This window comes from Hippocampus bargibanti, linkage group LG11 (genome assembly GCF_051943395.1).
Source record: "Hippocampus bargibanti isolate YZ-2025 linkage group LG11, ASM5194339v1, whole genome shotgun sequence".
NCBI classification, from domain to species: domain Eukaryota; kingdom Metazoa; phylum Chordata; class Actinopteri; order Syngnathiformes; family Syngnathidae; genus Hippocampus; species Hippocampus bargibanti.
In genome coordinates this window covers 3,113,214-3,128,381 of record NC_142744.1, presented here as the reverse complement: position 1 = coordinate 3,128,381, position 15,168 = coordinate 3,113,214, and the positions used below count along the sequence as shown (strand labels likewise).

The window sequence follows — 15,168 nt, the reverse complement described above, 5'->3', positions numbered from 1 at the left end:
GGAAAAAAATCCCCTCTTCACTGTTTTTTTTTCGACTGGGTTTTCTGACATGCCAGAAGTTGCCACCGGTGACGTCACAACGCATTTAATGAAAAAAAAGTGTGCTTTGGCACCGTCTTGTGACCATTTTGGTTCTTACCAGGAGCTTTCTACATGCTACCTAGCTAGCTACGACCTAAGTATGAGTAGCTAGCTTGTAGCTACAACCTAGCTAGGAGTAGCTCGGTCGTAACTAGCTAGAAAGCTATATAGATAGCTATGACCGAGCTAGGAGTGGCTAGCAAGCTAGCTGTAGCTAGCTAGCTTCTTTTTTCTAATTGTTGTATATATATATTTCCTCACCGTGATTATATAGCTTCAGAGAAAAAAAAAATTATTTTTATTGAATGGATAGATTAATAAAGAGAATAATGAATTAATGGATAAATAAATATTTTTTTAAACATTCTTTCTAATAGTAATACGTAACATCAGCGACTATCTTGCTGGCTGGCTTTTGGCTGTCTGCCTAGCTAGTTGGCTATCTAAGCTATCTATTTGCTACTCGGATAAGTAGAGAGCTAGCTGGCTAGCTAATGGATAGTTAATGGCTGGCCGACTGGCTGGCCAGATGGCTAGTAAATGGTTAGCTAGCTGGCTTGTGAACACTGGCGCGTGTGGCTGCCGCTGCTCACCCACAGAAAAACTTATTCTGTGACTGTAAAGTGACCTGGAGAGTTTTGAAAGGCGCTTGTAAATGAAATGGATGATTATTATTTAATGCTTCATGTGGACTAAAAAAAATGTGAAACAAAACAAAAGCTCTAAACTCTGAAGGCTCAGGACTATACCGAATCATTTTCAAAGCATTTTGAAAAGCTCCTCCAAAATATTGTACTGCCAATTAACTACGGGTATAAAACTATTTTGTGTGACTCAGCATGATTCAGAACTGATCTCTCTGGTGCTTTCTACTATCTTTGTGACTGGTTTATTTCATGTATATGATAGTTGTCCGTGTTAAGCGCTTTGTTACAGCTTCCGCTGTTGTTTAAGCGCTATACAGTGATACCTTGGCTTACGAGCTTAATTGTTTCCGAGACAGAGTGTGTAAGGCGAAAAGTGTGTATCGCAAAAATTAATTTCCCATAGGAAACCATTAAAATGAGAATCATCCGTTCCCAGGTCCCCATAAAACATAATGTTTTACTTTCTAGCCTTAAAACTACACAAAATATACCTTATTTTATGTATAATAAATGTGCTATGGTATTATAATAAATAAATAAATTATCTATCTATCTGTAATGTATAATAAAGTGGTTTTATTTACCTTTGTGATGGTCGTTGATGGCTTGATGGAATGGAGTGGCCGGTTTCATCAGCATTAAACACTTGATGAGGAACGTAGCCTTCTTCTTTCACCATCTTGAGGAATGATCCCTTGTAGTTGCTTTCTCTGTTATAATTTTATCTAGTTCCTCAACAATTGTGTTCTGTCGGCTGCCATTTTGTTATTAGAAGAACGGGCTCGTTCGCAAAGGACACATCACACATTGAGGCAGCTCCGTGTGTGTCCCGAAAAAAAGTTCGTATGCCAAGATAAAAAATTTCATAAATTTAATGTTCGTAAACCGAAAAGTTCGTAAGCCAAGGGGTTCGTAAACCGAGGTATGACTGTATAAATCAATATGTATTGTATTGTAAAAAATGTGATATTGAAGGAATGGGAGGAGTTTATAAGAAATTGGTCCAAGGCGTCATTGTCTAATAGAAAACTCGTACTTTGGCACAATCTTGCGGCATTTTAGGCAGTTAAAAATGTTTGTTTTTTTAACCTATAAGCACTCTAAATCAAAATGCATGCACCTTACCAATGAGGCTTCCCGAACGAAAGAATTTGAGTGGGATTGAAACAGATCCAAGGGGTGCTACGGGGGTGTGTGCGTTCGTGAGGATATGACGATTGTATATAACTAGGGTTGAAGATACACACGTGTAGCATTTTATACAATACGGCAGCAGCTACGGTACAACATGGCAGCTGTTCACAGCTCATTGAGCTGGACACCAATTGGACTACACGTTAAACAATTACATGAAACTCTTCCCCTGGCAGGCTTGTTTTGGTGAACAAGGACGACGTGAAGTGGTGTCTTTTACGAATCCAACAAGCGATGGAAGCTAACAAGAGCGAGATAGCTTTGTTTTTGTCAGTCGGCGTACAGCATGAAGCCCGAGAAGGTGCTGTACTTGTTGTTGTTGCCTCCGTGCGCTTTGCCGCCGTCTAGCTTGATGTAAATCTCGTCGCCGGGTTCCAGGTGAAGAACCACGCTGTTGCTGGCGTAGTCGTAGTTCTGGTCGGCGTCTTGCGCGATGGCGCTGGCTCGTACCTGAATTGGAGGGGGGGGGGGGGGGGGGGGCACATAGGACCATTCTTTAGAGACGCCTGCGCTATCTCAAACAGATGCTAATGATGATACTTCTTTGAAATAAGAGTCAATTAAATTTGTGTGACAATTTACTTCATACCCTGATGTACAAGGTAAATACAAAGCTAAATGGGATAACAATCATGAAAATAACATGATTTAAAAAACACATAATGATGACAAAAAATACTGAAAGGACAACCGACACCATTTTTTTATTTCCTAGCTGACATCAGGAAAACATATTATTTTATAGCATCTAAAATACCCAAAACACGCAGGCTGATATTTTTAGTCAAATGCAAAACACCAATAAAAGTCAGGTAAAATGTCCCAAAACTACTTCAAAATGACCCCGGAAATGGTGAGTTTCAGAAGGTCCCGCCCCTTTGTTCGTGACGTCGCGCCAGGACGTCTTCGCCTTGCTTTAGAATCAAAACAATGGCTTCAGATTCAGAGAAGATGTTTTCTTGCTACTCATCCAGTTATGAATATGATTCAAATAGTTCTGAAGAGGAAAGCATACATGTTTGCAATCGATTAAAGAAGTACTTCGTTATCAATTTGAGCCGTCAGAACTCTAATGTAGCATCCCAGAAAATGCACAACATGGCGCCCAAGCTCTGTTGGGAATGGGCTGATTTGTCTGCTGGGAATTTGTGTCAACTCGTATCAAATATTAGTCTTGGTGCAATACACGTGTGTTTTCCTTGTAATTTCGCCATCAACATGAAGTTTTCAGACCAAACAAAGTACCCAAAATGCATTGTGTGTCGCTTTCTCGGTCAGGGGCGTTCCTTCCGTGACGTCACGTCAGGTATCGTCACCAACTCAAAAACAAGACTTCCTGAATATTCAGCGAGAGTCTTAAAACGTAAAATATAGCTATATGGCAACATTTACCTGTATGTATTGTATTTTGTACAGCCACCCCTATTTCATGATCATATAACTCTTTTTTTTCCTCATGAAAGAAGAGAGTCGAAGGTTTCTAAAGCTGCATTGAATGTTTATGTAGTCCTAAAACTCAATATTATGTGGGTCCTGCAATTTGAGTGACAATGACAAAAACCCTGGCACTGGAGTGGACACATTTTTTTGCACATCGTTTGGCAGTGAATGGGTTAAGTTCCATGTTCTATTTACGAAATTAAATATGAAGATATAAATTTGTTGGGATGTGTGAAGTATTTTTAGTTAAAGGTGTAACGTGTCAAATACTATAAAGTACATAGTGTATTTTGGTCATGTTTATTTTGTCCATTAGCAATATAAAATGATCACAGCCATGAATTTCTCCATTGTGAGACGAATAAAAGTTATCTAGTCTTTTGGACAACTGCCCTCACTTCAAGCTCATATAACTCCAGACCCAAATAATTTAGGAATTAACTTTTTTTTCATGAAAGAAGAGTATGTAAGGTTTCTTCTTGAATATTTATGTTATGTTATGTTCTAAAACTATGTTATGTTCTGAAACTCAATATTATGTGGGTCCTGCAATTTGAGTGACAATGACAAAAACCCTGGCACTGGAGTCGACACATTTTTTTGCACATCGTTTGCAGTGAATGGGTTATGTTCCATGTTCTATTTCCAAAGTTAAATATGAAGATATAAATTTGTTGGGTGTGCGTAATAATAATAATAATAATAATAATAATAATAATAATAATACATTACATTTTAAGTGCCTTTCAAAGCTCTCAAGGACAATTTAGTCACAGACAAGCATATGTACTACGTATAAATAAAATACAATCACAAATGGAATGCAATAAATAAAATACAATTATAAATAAAAACAAGAGAGAGAGCAACACAGAAAATGCAATTTTAAATAGGTGGCTTTTGAGATGGGACTTGAAGGTGGGTAGCGTGTCAAATACTATAACGTACATATTTTATCTATTAGCAATATAAAATGATCACAGCCATGAATTTCTCCATTGTGAAATTAATAGTTATGTAATCTAATCTACCTCTAAATTAAATACATACACCCTAAACGGATTTAAATGTAGCCCGTTTGAACGGAATGGCGTTAATTATGCAAATCAAATGAAAGGGGGTGTGCGTAACAGTAACAGCCACACGTAAAAGTATTCCCCAGGGGGAAAAAAAGCGCAGAGGGGTTGTACAATTTGGAGTTTGCCCACCTGGTTGTTCTTGCAGAGGTCGGCCCACATGCTGGTGCCGTCGCCGCCTCGCATCAACACGTGATACGTGAAGTAGTAAATCCCCGGAATGGAGCAGGTGAACTTTCCGGCGGCGGGGTCGTAGTGGTTGCCCAGGTTAGTGACCACGTCGTCGAACTTGAGCACTTCGTAGCCCTCGTGTTGCTTCTTCAGTCCTGCGTAGAAGGCGATCTTTGGCACCGTGTTGTACGTGGCGGCGCTGATGGCCCCCGTGGGGCCGCTCGCTCCCGGCGGACCCGGAGGACCGGGCGGACCTCGCTCCCCGGGTGGACCGACGGGTCCGGAAGGACCCGGATCCCCCGGGGGACCCCTCGGACCGGTCCTCCCCGCGCGTCCCGGCTCGCCTTGAGGACCCTGGATGAAGGTAGGAAGCGACTGCGCCAGGCGGTTCTCCTTGATCGGCTCACCGGCCGGCGGCGCGGTGGTCCCGTGGGGGTCGCACACCATTTGGCAGGCGCCGAGCATTTCGTAGCGGGCGGGGGTTCCTCCGGCGGAGTTGACCATTGCCGGGATGAGCACCACCAGAACTAGGACGAGCGCCACGCCGCACACGCCGGTGGCGATCATGTGCGCCCTGCGTAGAGGCGGAGTCCCGCGAGTCTGGTGGTCTTCCAGCCTGCTTTCCGGTAGTCGTCGAGCCGCGAGGAGAACAAAACGACTCGGAGGCGTTCTTCCCAAACTTTTACCAGTGGCTCTTGGACGCGCGCTGGGGAACGAGCCGCAGCTTTTTACGCGCTGCTGCTGCGGCATCCATTCGAATGACGCCCCCCTCCCCCCCACCTCAATAATAATAACAATAGGTGGGAGGGATTAAAAAAAAACACTATAGAGCAATATATGAGAGGATTTAATCTACTCAACATACGTTATGTTGCTTGTTTCTGCCCACTGTGAACAAAGAGAGAATTCAAATGTTAGCTCGTGGGGAGATATGAAGGCGAGGGGCGGGGATCGGAGGGGAGTGGGTGGTGGGTGTGGGGGGTGAGGACGCAGGTGATGGATGGCAGCAGAGAAGACACGCTTTTCTTCAATCACACCGCGGAAAGTCAACAACAACAACAAGAAAAACATCTCGGGGGCGTGATGAGAATCCTGCACGGTGTACACGCGTGGACTCTTGACAAGAACTCAGATGAATAAAAAAAAACAACGGTGGAAGTTCTGTTGAGAAACATTCCTGAGTTTAACTCATTCACTGCCATACAATGTGCAAAAATGTGTCTAATCCAGTGCCAGGGTTTGTGTCATTGTCATTCGAATTGCAGGACCCACAGAATATTGATTTTTAGGACTACATAAGCATTCATTGCAGCTTTAGAAACCTTTGACTCTCTTCTTTCATCAGTAAAAAAAAAAGAGTTAATTTCTAAGTTATATGGGTCTGCAGTTATATGAGCTTGAAATGGGGGTGGTTGTCCGAAATGCAATGCAATGCATACATATTGGTTTATATAGCGCATTGTAAATAGCTGAAGCCGTAACAAAGCGCTAACATGGAAAAAAGTGAAATGCTACCAATGTGGGAAAAAACATTGTCAGAGGTCTGACCAGCACTTTATCGGCACCCCCTCTTGCAAGAAAAACCAAAACCCAAACAAATTTGGGAATGGCGCTCTACGTCATATTTTCAATTACAAATTAATTCGGGGATGGCAGTGAATAAGTTTAAAATATTATTTTTTTTTAAACTGATTTTTTTTTCAGATGTATTTCCTGCTTTGCCAAATATAAACAAAAAATTGTTAATGTTTATTGACGGTCAAAAATGTAAAGAAATTGGTCAAATGGCATTCTACTACTTGCTTTAATTTGAAAATGTCCCCTTTGTGGGACTATTAAAGGCTTTTTGATTCTGATAATAAAAAAATAAGATATCTTCATCGTTTTGCATTTAGCAATGAAAATTCATCAATACAATACATACAGGTACATATTGGGTGAAGCTGGAACAAAGCGCTAACATAAAAAAAAAATGGGAATGGCGCTCTATGTCATATTTTCAATTCCTGAATCAATTTGTGAATGGCAGTGAATGAGTTAATTTGGAAATTGGACTCGTTTCAACTTTGATAGTTCAAACGCAGAGTGTAGACTGCAAGGTTAAAATTCCCATCAATCAGGCTCCACAAATAACCCGCACAAGCCATCTGTTCACTTGATGCAAAAGGGTATCAACCCAGCTAAACAGAACACAATTGATGAGGAACTAGGTAAAATTATTGCAAAGAAAGCACCTCCCAGGGATCATTCCTCAAGACGGTGAAACAAGAAGTTACGTTCTTCATCAAGTGTTTAATGCTGATGAAACCGGCCACTCCATTCCATCAAGCCATCAATGACCATCACAAAGGTAAATAAAACCACTTTATTATACAGTACAGTTTACCATAGCATATTTATTACAGATAAAATAAGGTATATTTTGTGTAGTTTTAATGCTTAGGAAATTAGAAAGTCGAAAATTATGTTTTATGGGACCTGGGAACGGATTATTCTCATTTTAATGGTTTCCTACGGGAAATTATTTTTTGGGATACACACTTTTCGCCTTACACACTCTGTCTGGGAAGCAATTAAGTTCGTAAGCCAAGGTATCACTGTATTCTGATTATTTTTGTGTATGTGTATCATTTACATTGGTCACCACCCAACCTCTAAGAGACTAATTAGCGACATTAAATCATTAAAAAAAAGAATAAATATGTCAAAAAAAAAGAAATCGGCGCTGGTCGTTTGGCACCGGGTCACACCTCAGCGGCTCCCTGAGTCCAATTTATCATGTGTGAAAAATCTATAGAGTAAGTGAGAAGAAGGAGGGAGTGACTGAGAGGAGGCAGTGAAGGATGACTCGACACAGACATACGCATCAAATCAAAGTCAAATGAAAAGTGGGCCGTCACTTGATCAATTACGCCACTCAAAACGGCCTTTTAGTGGCTCGTTCGCAAGCCCAAACGCCAACGTGGATAAACCGGATGCCCGGTCTCATTGACTTCTCATTGATGATGACGCTCGATGGTTGAGATTTAAAAAAAAAAAAATGTCTCCATAGAAATTTATAGGAGTTTTTTTTTTTTTTGGTCTTTGGAAGAAGTTTGAGTGATGAAGGACCAATTTTTGTTGAGGAAGGAAAATAATGATGTGGCGGCAAATGCGTCACTAACCTCGCTGCCAGGCGAGGAGATAGATGGCCCGCAAACTTCCGAGCACTTGTCATCCTATCGTCCTAAAAATTCAAAAAGAATAAAATGCCTGTAAGGTTGCACCCAAAAAAATATATATATATATATATATATATATATATATATATATATATATATATATATATATATATATATATATATATATATATATATATATAGTAAAGTCTCGTTATATCGATATTCAAGGGAGTCCGAAAAAATATCGATATAACCAGGACTATCGATATATCCGACCCTGCTTGCATGTAATTTTCTCTGTGCGTGCATAAAAATAGTATCGATATAACCGGGACTATCGATATATCCGATATCGATATAACGAGACTTTACTATATATATATATATATATATATATATATATATATATATATATATATATATATATATATATATATATATATATATATATATATATATATATACAGTAAAGTCTCGTTATATCGATATCGGACTATCGATATCGGATATATCGATAGTCCCGGTTATATCGATACTATTTCTATGCACGCACGAAGAAAATTACATGCAAACAGGGTCGGATATATCGATAGTCCCGGTTATATCGATATTTTTTCGGACTCCCTTGAATATCGATATAACGAGACTTTACTGTATATATATATATATATATATAAAGCCCCTGCGATATTGATAAAGTCTTTTTTTGAGAATTTGTTGAGTCTCCCCAATGTACTGCTCTTTACAATTTTCATTCTTACAATGTATTGAACTACATTACTTTGTTTTTCATTTGGTAGCCTATCTTTTGGATGCACTAATTTTTGCCTTAAAGTGTTTATCGGTTTGAAATAGGTAGGAATTTTATGTTGCCAAAGGACTCTTTGTAATTGTTCAGAAACTCCTGCAATGTAAGGTACTGCTACTCCTCCTTTTTGTATCTTGAGAATTTTTGGTTTCATTCCCTATTCTTTCTTTCTGACATTTGTTGAAGGACCACTGAGGGTACCCACAGTGAGTGAGTGCTCTCCTGATATGTTGTAATAAGCCAGCTAGATAGCGAGCTAGCCAGCTAATTGACATCAAATAGCAAATTGTTGACATTTTAGTTCGTCTTTTTGTTTTGTTTTGTTTTTAATCATATAAAAATGGCAGTGTTAATCACCTTAGTGAAAAGAACACATTTTCAGTGGGTGAGAGTGGCGAGCAAGAGGGAAAATATAGTACATAAAGACGCAGTGTGACATACTGCCGTGGCTGTGAGTCAGTCCGCGGGCACTTGCTTGCCTTTTTGCTTGTTCTTTTTTATTCTCCATACAGTTCCCAATGAGTCAGGCAAACCTCTTGTACCAGGGGGGTTGTGTCAAAAAGCCCACCAACCACTGACCGCGACTACAATCACACACACACGTGCGCACACACACACACACACACACACACACACACACACACACACACACACACACACACACACACACACACACACACACACACACACACACACACACGCACGCACACACACATTCCTGTTTCAATGGTTTTGTGAGGTCCCGATAACTCCAGATAACAGATAAGGAGTGAGGAGATAAGTTTAGAGAAGAACTAGTATTACATTTGAAGACTAAATGTCACCCCATTTTCCACTTTAACTTCTTTAAAAACAAAGCAATAACAAGTGGACTTGAAACTGAAATAACAGCAGGAGTGAGGTTTCTGAATGGCTACATTCAAAGTCCTCACCCCTCTAGTGAATTTGGTTAAAATATCGTTTTACTTTGTGTGGTATGAACTTTTTCCTCTCATTAACCACGCACACACACACATAAACACACACAGTGAGTAAAAAGTGTGTGTATCCAAGTGAAATGAAAATACACACCAAAAAATAATTTTGAGTGAATTTGTGAGGACCTTTCTGAAACTTTAACAGATGCATATATAGACCCTCTAGAAGCCTTTACAATGAAAAACTTGTGAGGACCGACCAAAAGGTCCTCACTTGTCAAAAATGTCCTCACTATGTATGCTATAAAATGTTAGTGGTCCTCACAAGACTAGTCACACAAACACACAAAACATTTCAAACAACGGCAGAATTGAAGGGGGTGTCCATTGTTGACTTTCATGTGCGGCAAAGTGTACTCACCTCGGGCAAAAAAGTCATGAAAGATTCCTCCGGGCGGGCCTGACAGCTGCTTTTGACGTTCATTTACAGCCAGTCAAGGCGGTGGTCCCTTGAGGGTTGGGGGGGGGGGGGATGATGATTCCTGACATCTGGACAAGCAGATGTTCAGAGGACATGAATAAAACATGGACCCAGATTGTCGAATAGGATGTGTGAGATTGCGAGAAGTCAGTAAAACGGAGATGAGAGAGAAGGGACGCCGCATGAAATATGGATGACGTGGATGAAGGTTGGGGGTGGGGGGCGATTTTGGGGTGGGGGTGGGGTCACAGTTCAATGGATCCTCCAGCGGGTCTTTCATTAGCCCGGAGACGTGGCCATTTGCATGTTTCAAATCCATAGCTTGACTAAAATATGTCTGTCAGGTCAGAGCATGAATATGCCAGCACCGTTTTTGATGTAATAATAATAATAATAAATTTCATTTATAAGTGCCTTTCAAAATTCTCAAGGTCACTTTACAGTCATAGGATATTTTTTTATGCGGGTGAGCAGCGGCAGCCACACGCGCCAGCGTTCACTCAACCCAGAAGTAACTCAAATAGATAGAAAGGTAGCTAGCTAATACATAGCTAATCGATAGTTTGCAAGATAGCTAACTAGATAACCAGCCAGCTAATGGATAGTTAGCTAGATAGCCAGCCAGATAGCCAGTTAGCTAATAGATAGCAAATAGAAAGCAAATAGATAGGAAATAGCTCGCTAGCTAGCTAGCATATGAGCAAAATTGATAACAAAGGCAGTTTTAGAAAAATAAATAAAACGCACCAGCGTTCACTCAACCCGGAATAACTCAAATAGATCGCAAGCTAGCTAATCCATCGCTAATAGACAGTTAGCCCAAAAGGACACTTTGATCTCTTTCATCTAAACAACAAAGAGAGTGCAGAAAATTCTTAAAATCGAATGACTGTGTCTTTGTGTTGCCATATTTTGTTATTTTTTTGTTATTTTGACTTCAAGATGCCGCCACAAGAGTGGCTGCCTTTACAGCAGCTCCTGTATTTTGTTTTTTACTTCTTCCTTTACTTCTTCCTTTCATCACTTTGCTGGAGTAAAATGTACATTTCCCCACTAATCAATTTCTCCATTAATTAAGGCTAATCCAATTCAATTCTAAAGTTATACGTGTTCCCCAACTTGCCCACGTGTAACATAAAGACACACCCAATAAAATTATTTTGAGATGATGTAACAAAAATGGTGTTTCCTTTCGACCAATAGGAGGCGATACATTGGAGACACCACAAGGCAATATGAGTCACACAGTAGCAAGAAATTAATAAAGTTCCCAATGTATTGGATTTTGCAAGTTATAGCTAATGAAGCGTCAAGGTGGGATACATTTATTATTGTAATACACCTGTGGACACCATGCCAGAAGGTGTTGGAGGAGGTGGGAGACAACAGAAGGTGACACTGCTGCTCTCTCTCATAAAAGCTTCGAAAGATACTGGATAGAAAGAAAGAAATGGCTGTGCATATTGAGATTTTTTTTTCAGGGGCATTGGGGACTTGTTTACTGTTTAAACTCTGTAAAACGCTGTGATGCAGTCACTATGGATTGTGCACGCCATTACAGTGGCACCTACAGTATGAAACTCAGCATTCTCGGGCCACAGTGTTTTCACAAGAACTTCTCTTAAAGGACAACCGACGTCTCAGGACAAGTTGTGTCCATAATTTGTAAAATCGCTTCAAATGACTTCTACTGAGCGTATTTTACAAAGATTCCACCGCATATAGCTATATTTTACGTTTTAAGACTCATGCTGAATATTCAGGAAGTCTTGTTTTTGAGTTGGTGACGAGTCCGTACGTGACGTCACTAAAGGACCGCCCCTGACCGAAAAAAAAAGACACATTGTAGCGGTCCTTCCATCACGTCAATGTATTTTGCTGTACCTGTTTGATCTGGCACCCAAAAGCCACCAGGAAGCCAGAAGAGGGCGTCCAAGCTCCATATAAGGAATTTATCAGGTGGCCACAGGAGGTCGCCATTTTGTACCTCTTTTTTGGGGTGAGAAATTTTCCCCCAATGTTGCCTCAAAATGGCACGGAATAAATTCTTTAATCGATTGCAAACATGTATGCTTTCCTCTTCAGAACTATTTGAATCATATTCATCACTGGATGTGTAACAAGAAAGCATATTCGTAGAATCTGAAGCCATTGTTTTGATTCTGCAGCAATGCAAAACGTCTTGGCGTGACGTCACGAACTGGGGGCGGGACTTTCTGAAAATGCCCAATTCGCAGCTCAATTTTTTGCAGATTTTGGACACTTTAAATATTTTTATTGGTGTTTTGCATTTGTCTAAAAATATCATCCTGCGTGTTTTGGGTATTTTAGATGCTATAAAACGTTTTTCTGATGTCAGTTAGGAAACAATGTGCGATATAAATCAATATGTATGTATTGTATTTTATAAGCCGCCCCGATTTAAAGCTCAGATAACTCCAGATCCGTAAAATTTAGGAATTAACCGTTTTTTTTTTCTGATGAAAGAAGAGAGTCTAAGGTTTCTTACGCGGCATTGATTGTTTATGTCGTCCTAAAACTCATTATTCTGTGGGTCCTGGAATTCGAGTGAAAATGACAAAAACCCTGGCACTGAAGTGGACACATTTTTGCACATTGTCTGGCAGTGAATGAGTTAATTGCTCACTCTTGTTCTGCTGCTTGCAGAAAGGCCAGAGCAAAAAAGTTTGAGTCGACAGTGCCGCTCCACAGGGGGTGGCGGGCAGGGTGTGTGGAACGGATTGCCATATCACGCCACCCACTCAAAGCTGCTCCTGTGTCCTTCGCCGAGGAGCAATCACGATTGAGGTGGAGCAGCTGTAATTCTGATTGTTTAGAAGGATGGAAAAAAAAATGTGAAACAAAAATGATAATTATTTGTTTCATTTATGAGACAAATCAAGTCAATTGTGTTGAAGCCACACGCTGATTTCAAATCTAGATGATCATTAATAGAGTTTGTGCGCAAATGCGAGCTAAAGATCAAAATGACCCTCTTCAACTGCAACATGGAAAGTGAAATAACAATATCGTGCACCAGAAGGGGTCTCCACTAAAGGTACATTGAGAGAGCTGCAAGAAACCAATTTTTTTGCCGATTTTCACTCTCCATATTAGGACTCTATTCCCCACAAATAGGGGCGCCTTAGTCAATGGCGGCCATTTACTGACCACGACTGTACAGTGATACCTTGGCTTACAAACTTAATTGGTTCCCAGACATAGTGTGTAAGGCGAAAAGTGTGTATCCGAAAAATTAATTTCCCATAGGAAACCATTAAAATGAGAATAATCCGTTCCCAGGTCCCCATAAAACATAATTTTCTATTTTCTAAGCCTTAAAACTACACAAAATATACCTTATTTTATGCATAATAAATGTGCTATGGTATTATAATTAAAGAAATCAAATGTACAGTATAATAAAGTCGTTTTATTTACCTTTATGATGGTCGTTGATGGCTTGATGGAATGGAGTGGCCGGTTTCATCAGCATTAAACACTTGATGAGGAACGTAACCGTCTTTCACCATCTTGAGGAATGATCCATTGTAGGTGCTTTCTCTGTGATAATTTTATCTAGTTCCTCATCGATTGTGTTCCGTTTAGCAGGGTCGATAGCTTTTTACATCAAGATGGCTTGTGCGGGTTATTTGTGGAACCTGATTGATGGGTTATTTTAACCTTGCAGTCTACACTCTGCCTTTGAACGATCAAAGTTGAAACTCGCTCACTGTCGTCTGCTTGTCTCTTTAATGTTTAAACCACTTCCCCTCACTGCTGCATTGTTGACCAATCATGTGGCTTTAACCGAAGACTGGGGGCGGACAACTACTAATACAAGTTCCAAATTGTAAAACAGAAAGAGGCTGCATTCAGGCACTTGGTTGTCGGATGGGTCGTTTGTGTTAATGACAGGCAATATATATGATAATTAATACATTTCATAATTAATATTTGTACCTACCCTGGTCAAGGATGGCGTCTCGTACTGATGTCCAAAACGTTTACTTGTGGGGGACCGTGAAAACTAAAATACATTTCAAACAACAATCAACATTACCACAATCTCTTTAACAAGATAGACATAAGCAAATTAAAAACATACCGTGTGTACCTTGTAAACCGAAAGTAGATCAACTTTAATGACGTCGAGCAGACGGTATCGTTTCCTTCTCTCGCGATATCTTGTCCTCGTTCTCCGCCAACTTCGCGCATCGAAACTTGTCACACGAAACCGGAAGTGGTCATTGACAAAAAAAAGTCAAATAGATTATTTTAAGAAAAACATAAATAAGAAGGCTCACATAGAAACAGTAAATACTTTTACAAAAGTAGCAATCCAAAATAAATTATATTTTTGTTGTCATGTCAACTAACGACTCAATATTGGCGCCAATTTGTTCCGGGTAAGAAACATAAAATGGACGCCGATTCTGTGTGACTTCATATTCTTCCCATCCCCCAAAATGTTCGAGTCCCATTCAAATGAGTCAATAGCCTGTTCATATCCAAAAATGTCCGCATTGAACTGGTTCAACATTAAAGCCTTTGTGTCAATGTTGATAAAGCGAAGTGGTCTTACAGAGGAATCGCTCGGTGTCCACAATCCAAAAAGTTTTGTGTCCAAACCGTCTCGCGCAACATGACCACAAAGGATTATGATAAGAAGACAGAATAAATCGATTGATTTTTTTCATGGAGATGTCAATCGATGTCTTGTTTGGTTTTGACGCCGTCCGAAGGCGCCGTGTCACACTGTGGCGTTGGCGAGATTGAGCAGCGTCGAGGGGCTTAGTGGCAAACACAATCGAGGAGTGTAAACATTACTGAGAGGGGGAGCGGGGCGGGGGGGGGGCGATCAATGGCCGCAGTCTGGGATTGATTAATTACCCCTGGAAAGAGAGTGAGGGGTGAGGGCACAAGAGAAACCTGATCAGAACAAGATTTATCACCCAATCTGCCAAACATCCCTCCTTTTCTCTCCTCGATTCCACTTCTATTTCATCCGTGCTCTTCTTGCCTTAAATTGGACACGGACACCCCCCAACCTCTCCCCCATTTCGCCTTCAAAATAATAGTCAGAATGTCATTGGACTGCCCCTCGATCGCGATTGGCATTCATCCCAAAAGAGATTGTTACTGGTTTTTTTATTTCTCTCGCTGGTTTCGTTTTTTTAAACGTGTTCACC

The 15,168-nt window shown here is 40.3% G+C and overlaps 1 protein-coding gene across 3 annotated transcripts; it reads right to left on the bottom strand.

Annotated features, from left to right (window-relative positions):
- Nucleotides 1-3: 3 nt before the first annotated feature.
- Nucleotides 4-14,758, bottom strand: LOC148891152 (complement C1q-like protein 3). 3 transcript variants are annotated; one of them, XM_089008018.1, is made up of 7 exons: nt 14,562-14,758; nt 14,085-14,199; nt 13,944-14,006; nt 9,917-10,044; nt 7,774-7,835; nt 4,571-7,400; nt 4-2,372 (listed from the first exon to the last, which is right to left on the bottom strand). In XM_089008018.1, exons 6-7 carry the CDS (start codon nt 5,357-5,359, stop codon nt 2,193-2,195), a joined length of 969 nt encoding a protein of 322 aa, XP_088864144.1. In that variant the 5' UTR covers nt 5,360-7,400; nt 7,774-7,835; nt 9,917-10,044; nt 13,944-14,006; nt 14,085-14,199; nt 14,562-14,758; the 3' UTR covers nt 4-2,192. The 3 variants fall into 3 exon arrangements, with proteins under 3 accessions (XP_088864144.1, XP_088864143.1, XP_088864146.1); XM_089008017.1 differs by having other exon boundaries at nt 4,571-7,835; XM_089008020.1 differs by having other exon boundaries at nt 4,571-7,835; nt 14,094-14,199.
- Nucleotides 14,759-15,168: the final 410 nt, after the last annotated feature.

What these genes read in the sequence shown, in the direction of transcription:
- LOC148891152 (XM_089008017.1), bottom strand. Translation starts at nt 5,359, where the DNA reads ATGCCGCAGCAGCAGCGCGTAAAAAGCTGCGGCTCGTTCCCCAGCGCG. An exon ending in ACCTCTGCAAGAACAACCAG is followed by an intron (nt 2,373 to 4,570) that starts GTGGGCAAACTC and finishes CCTCCAATTCAG; the next exon opens with GTACGAGCCAGCGCCATCGC.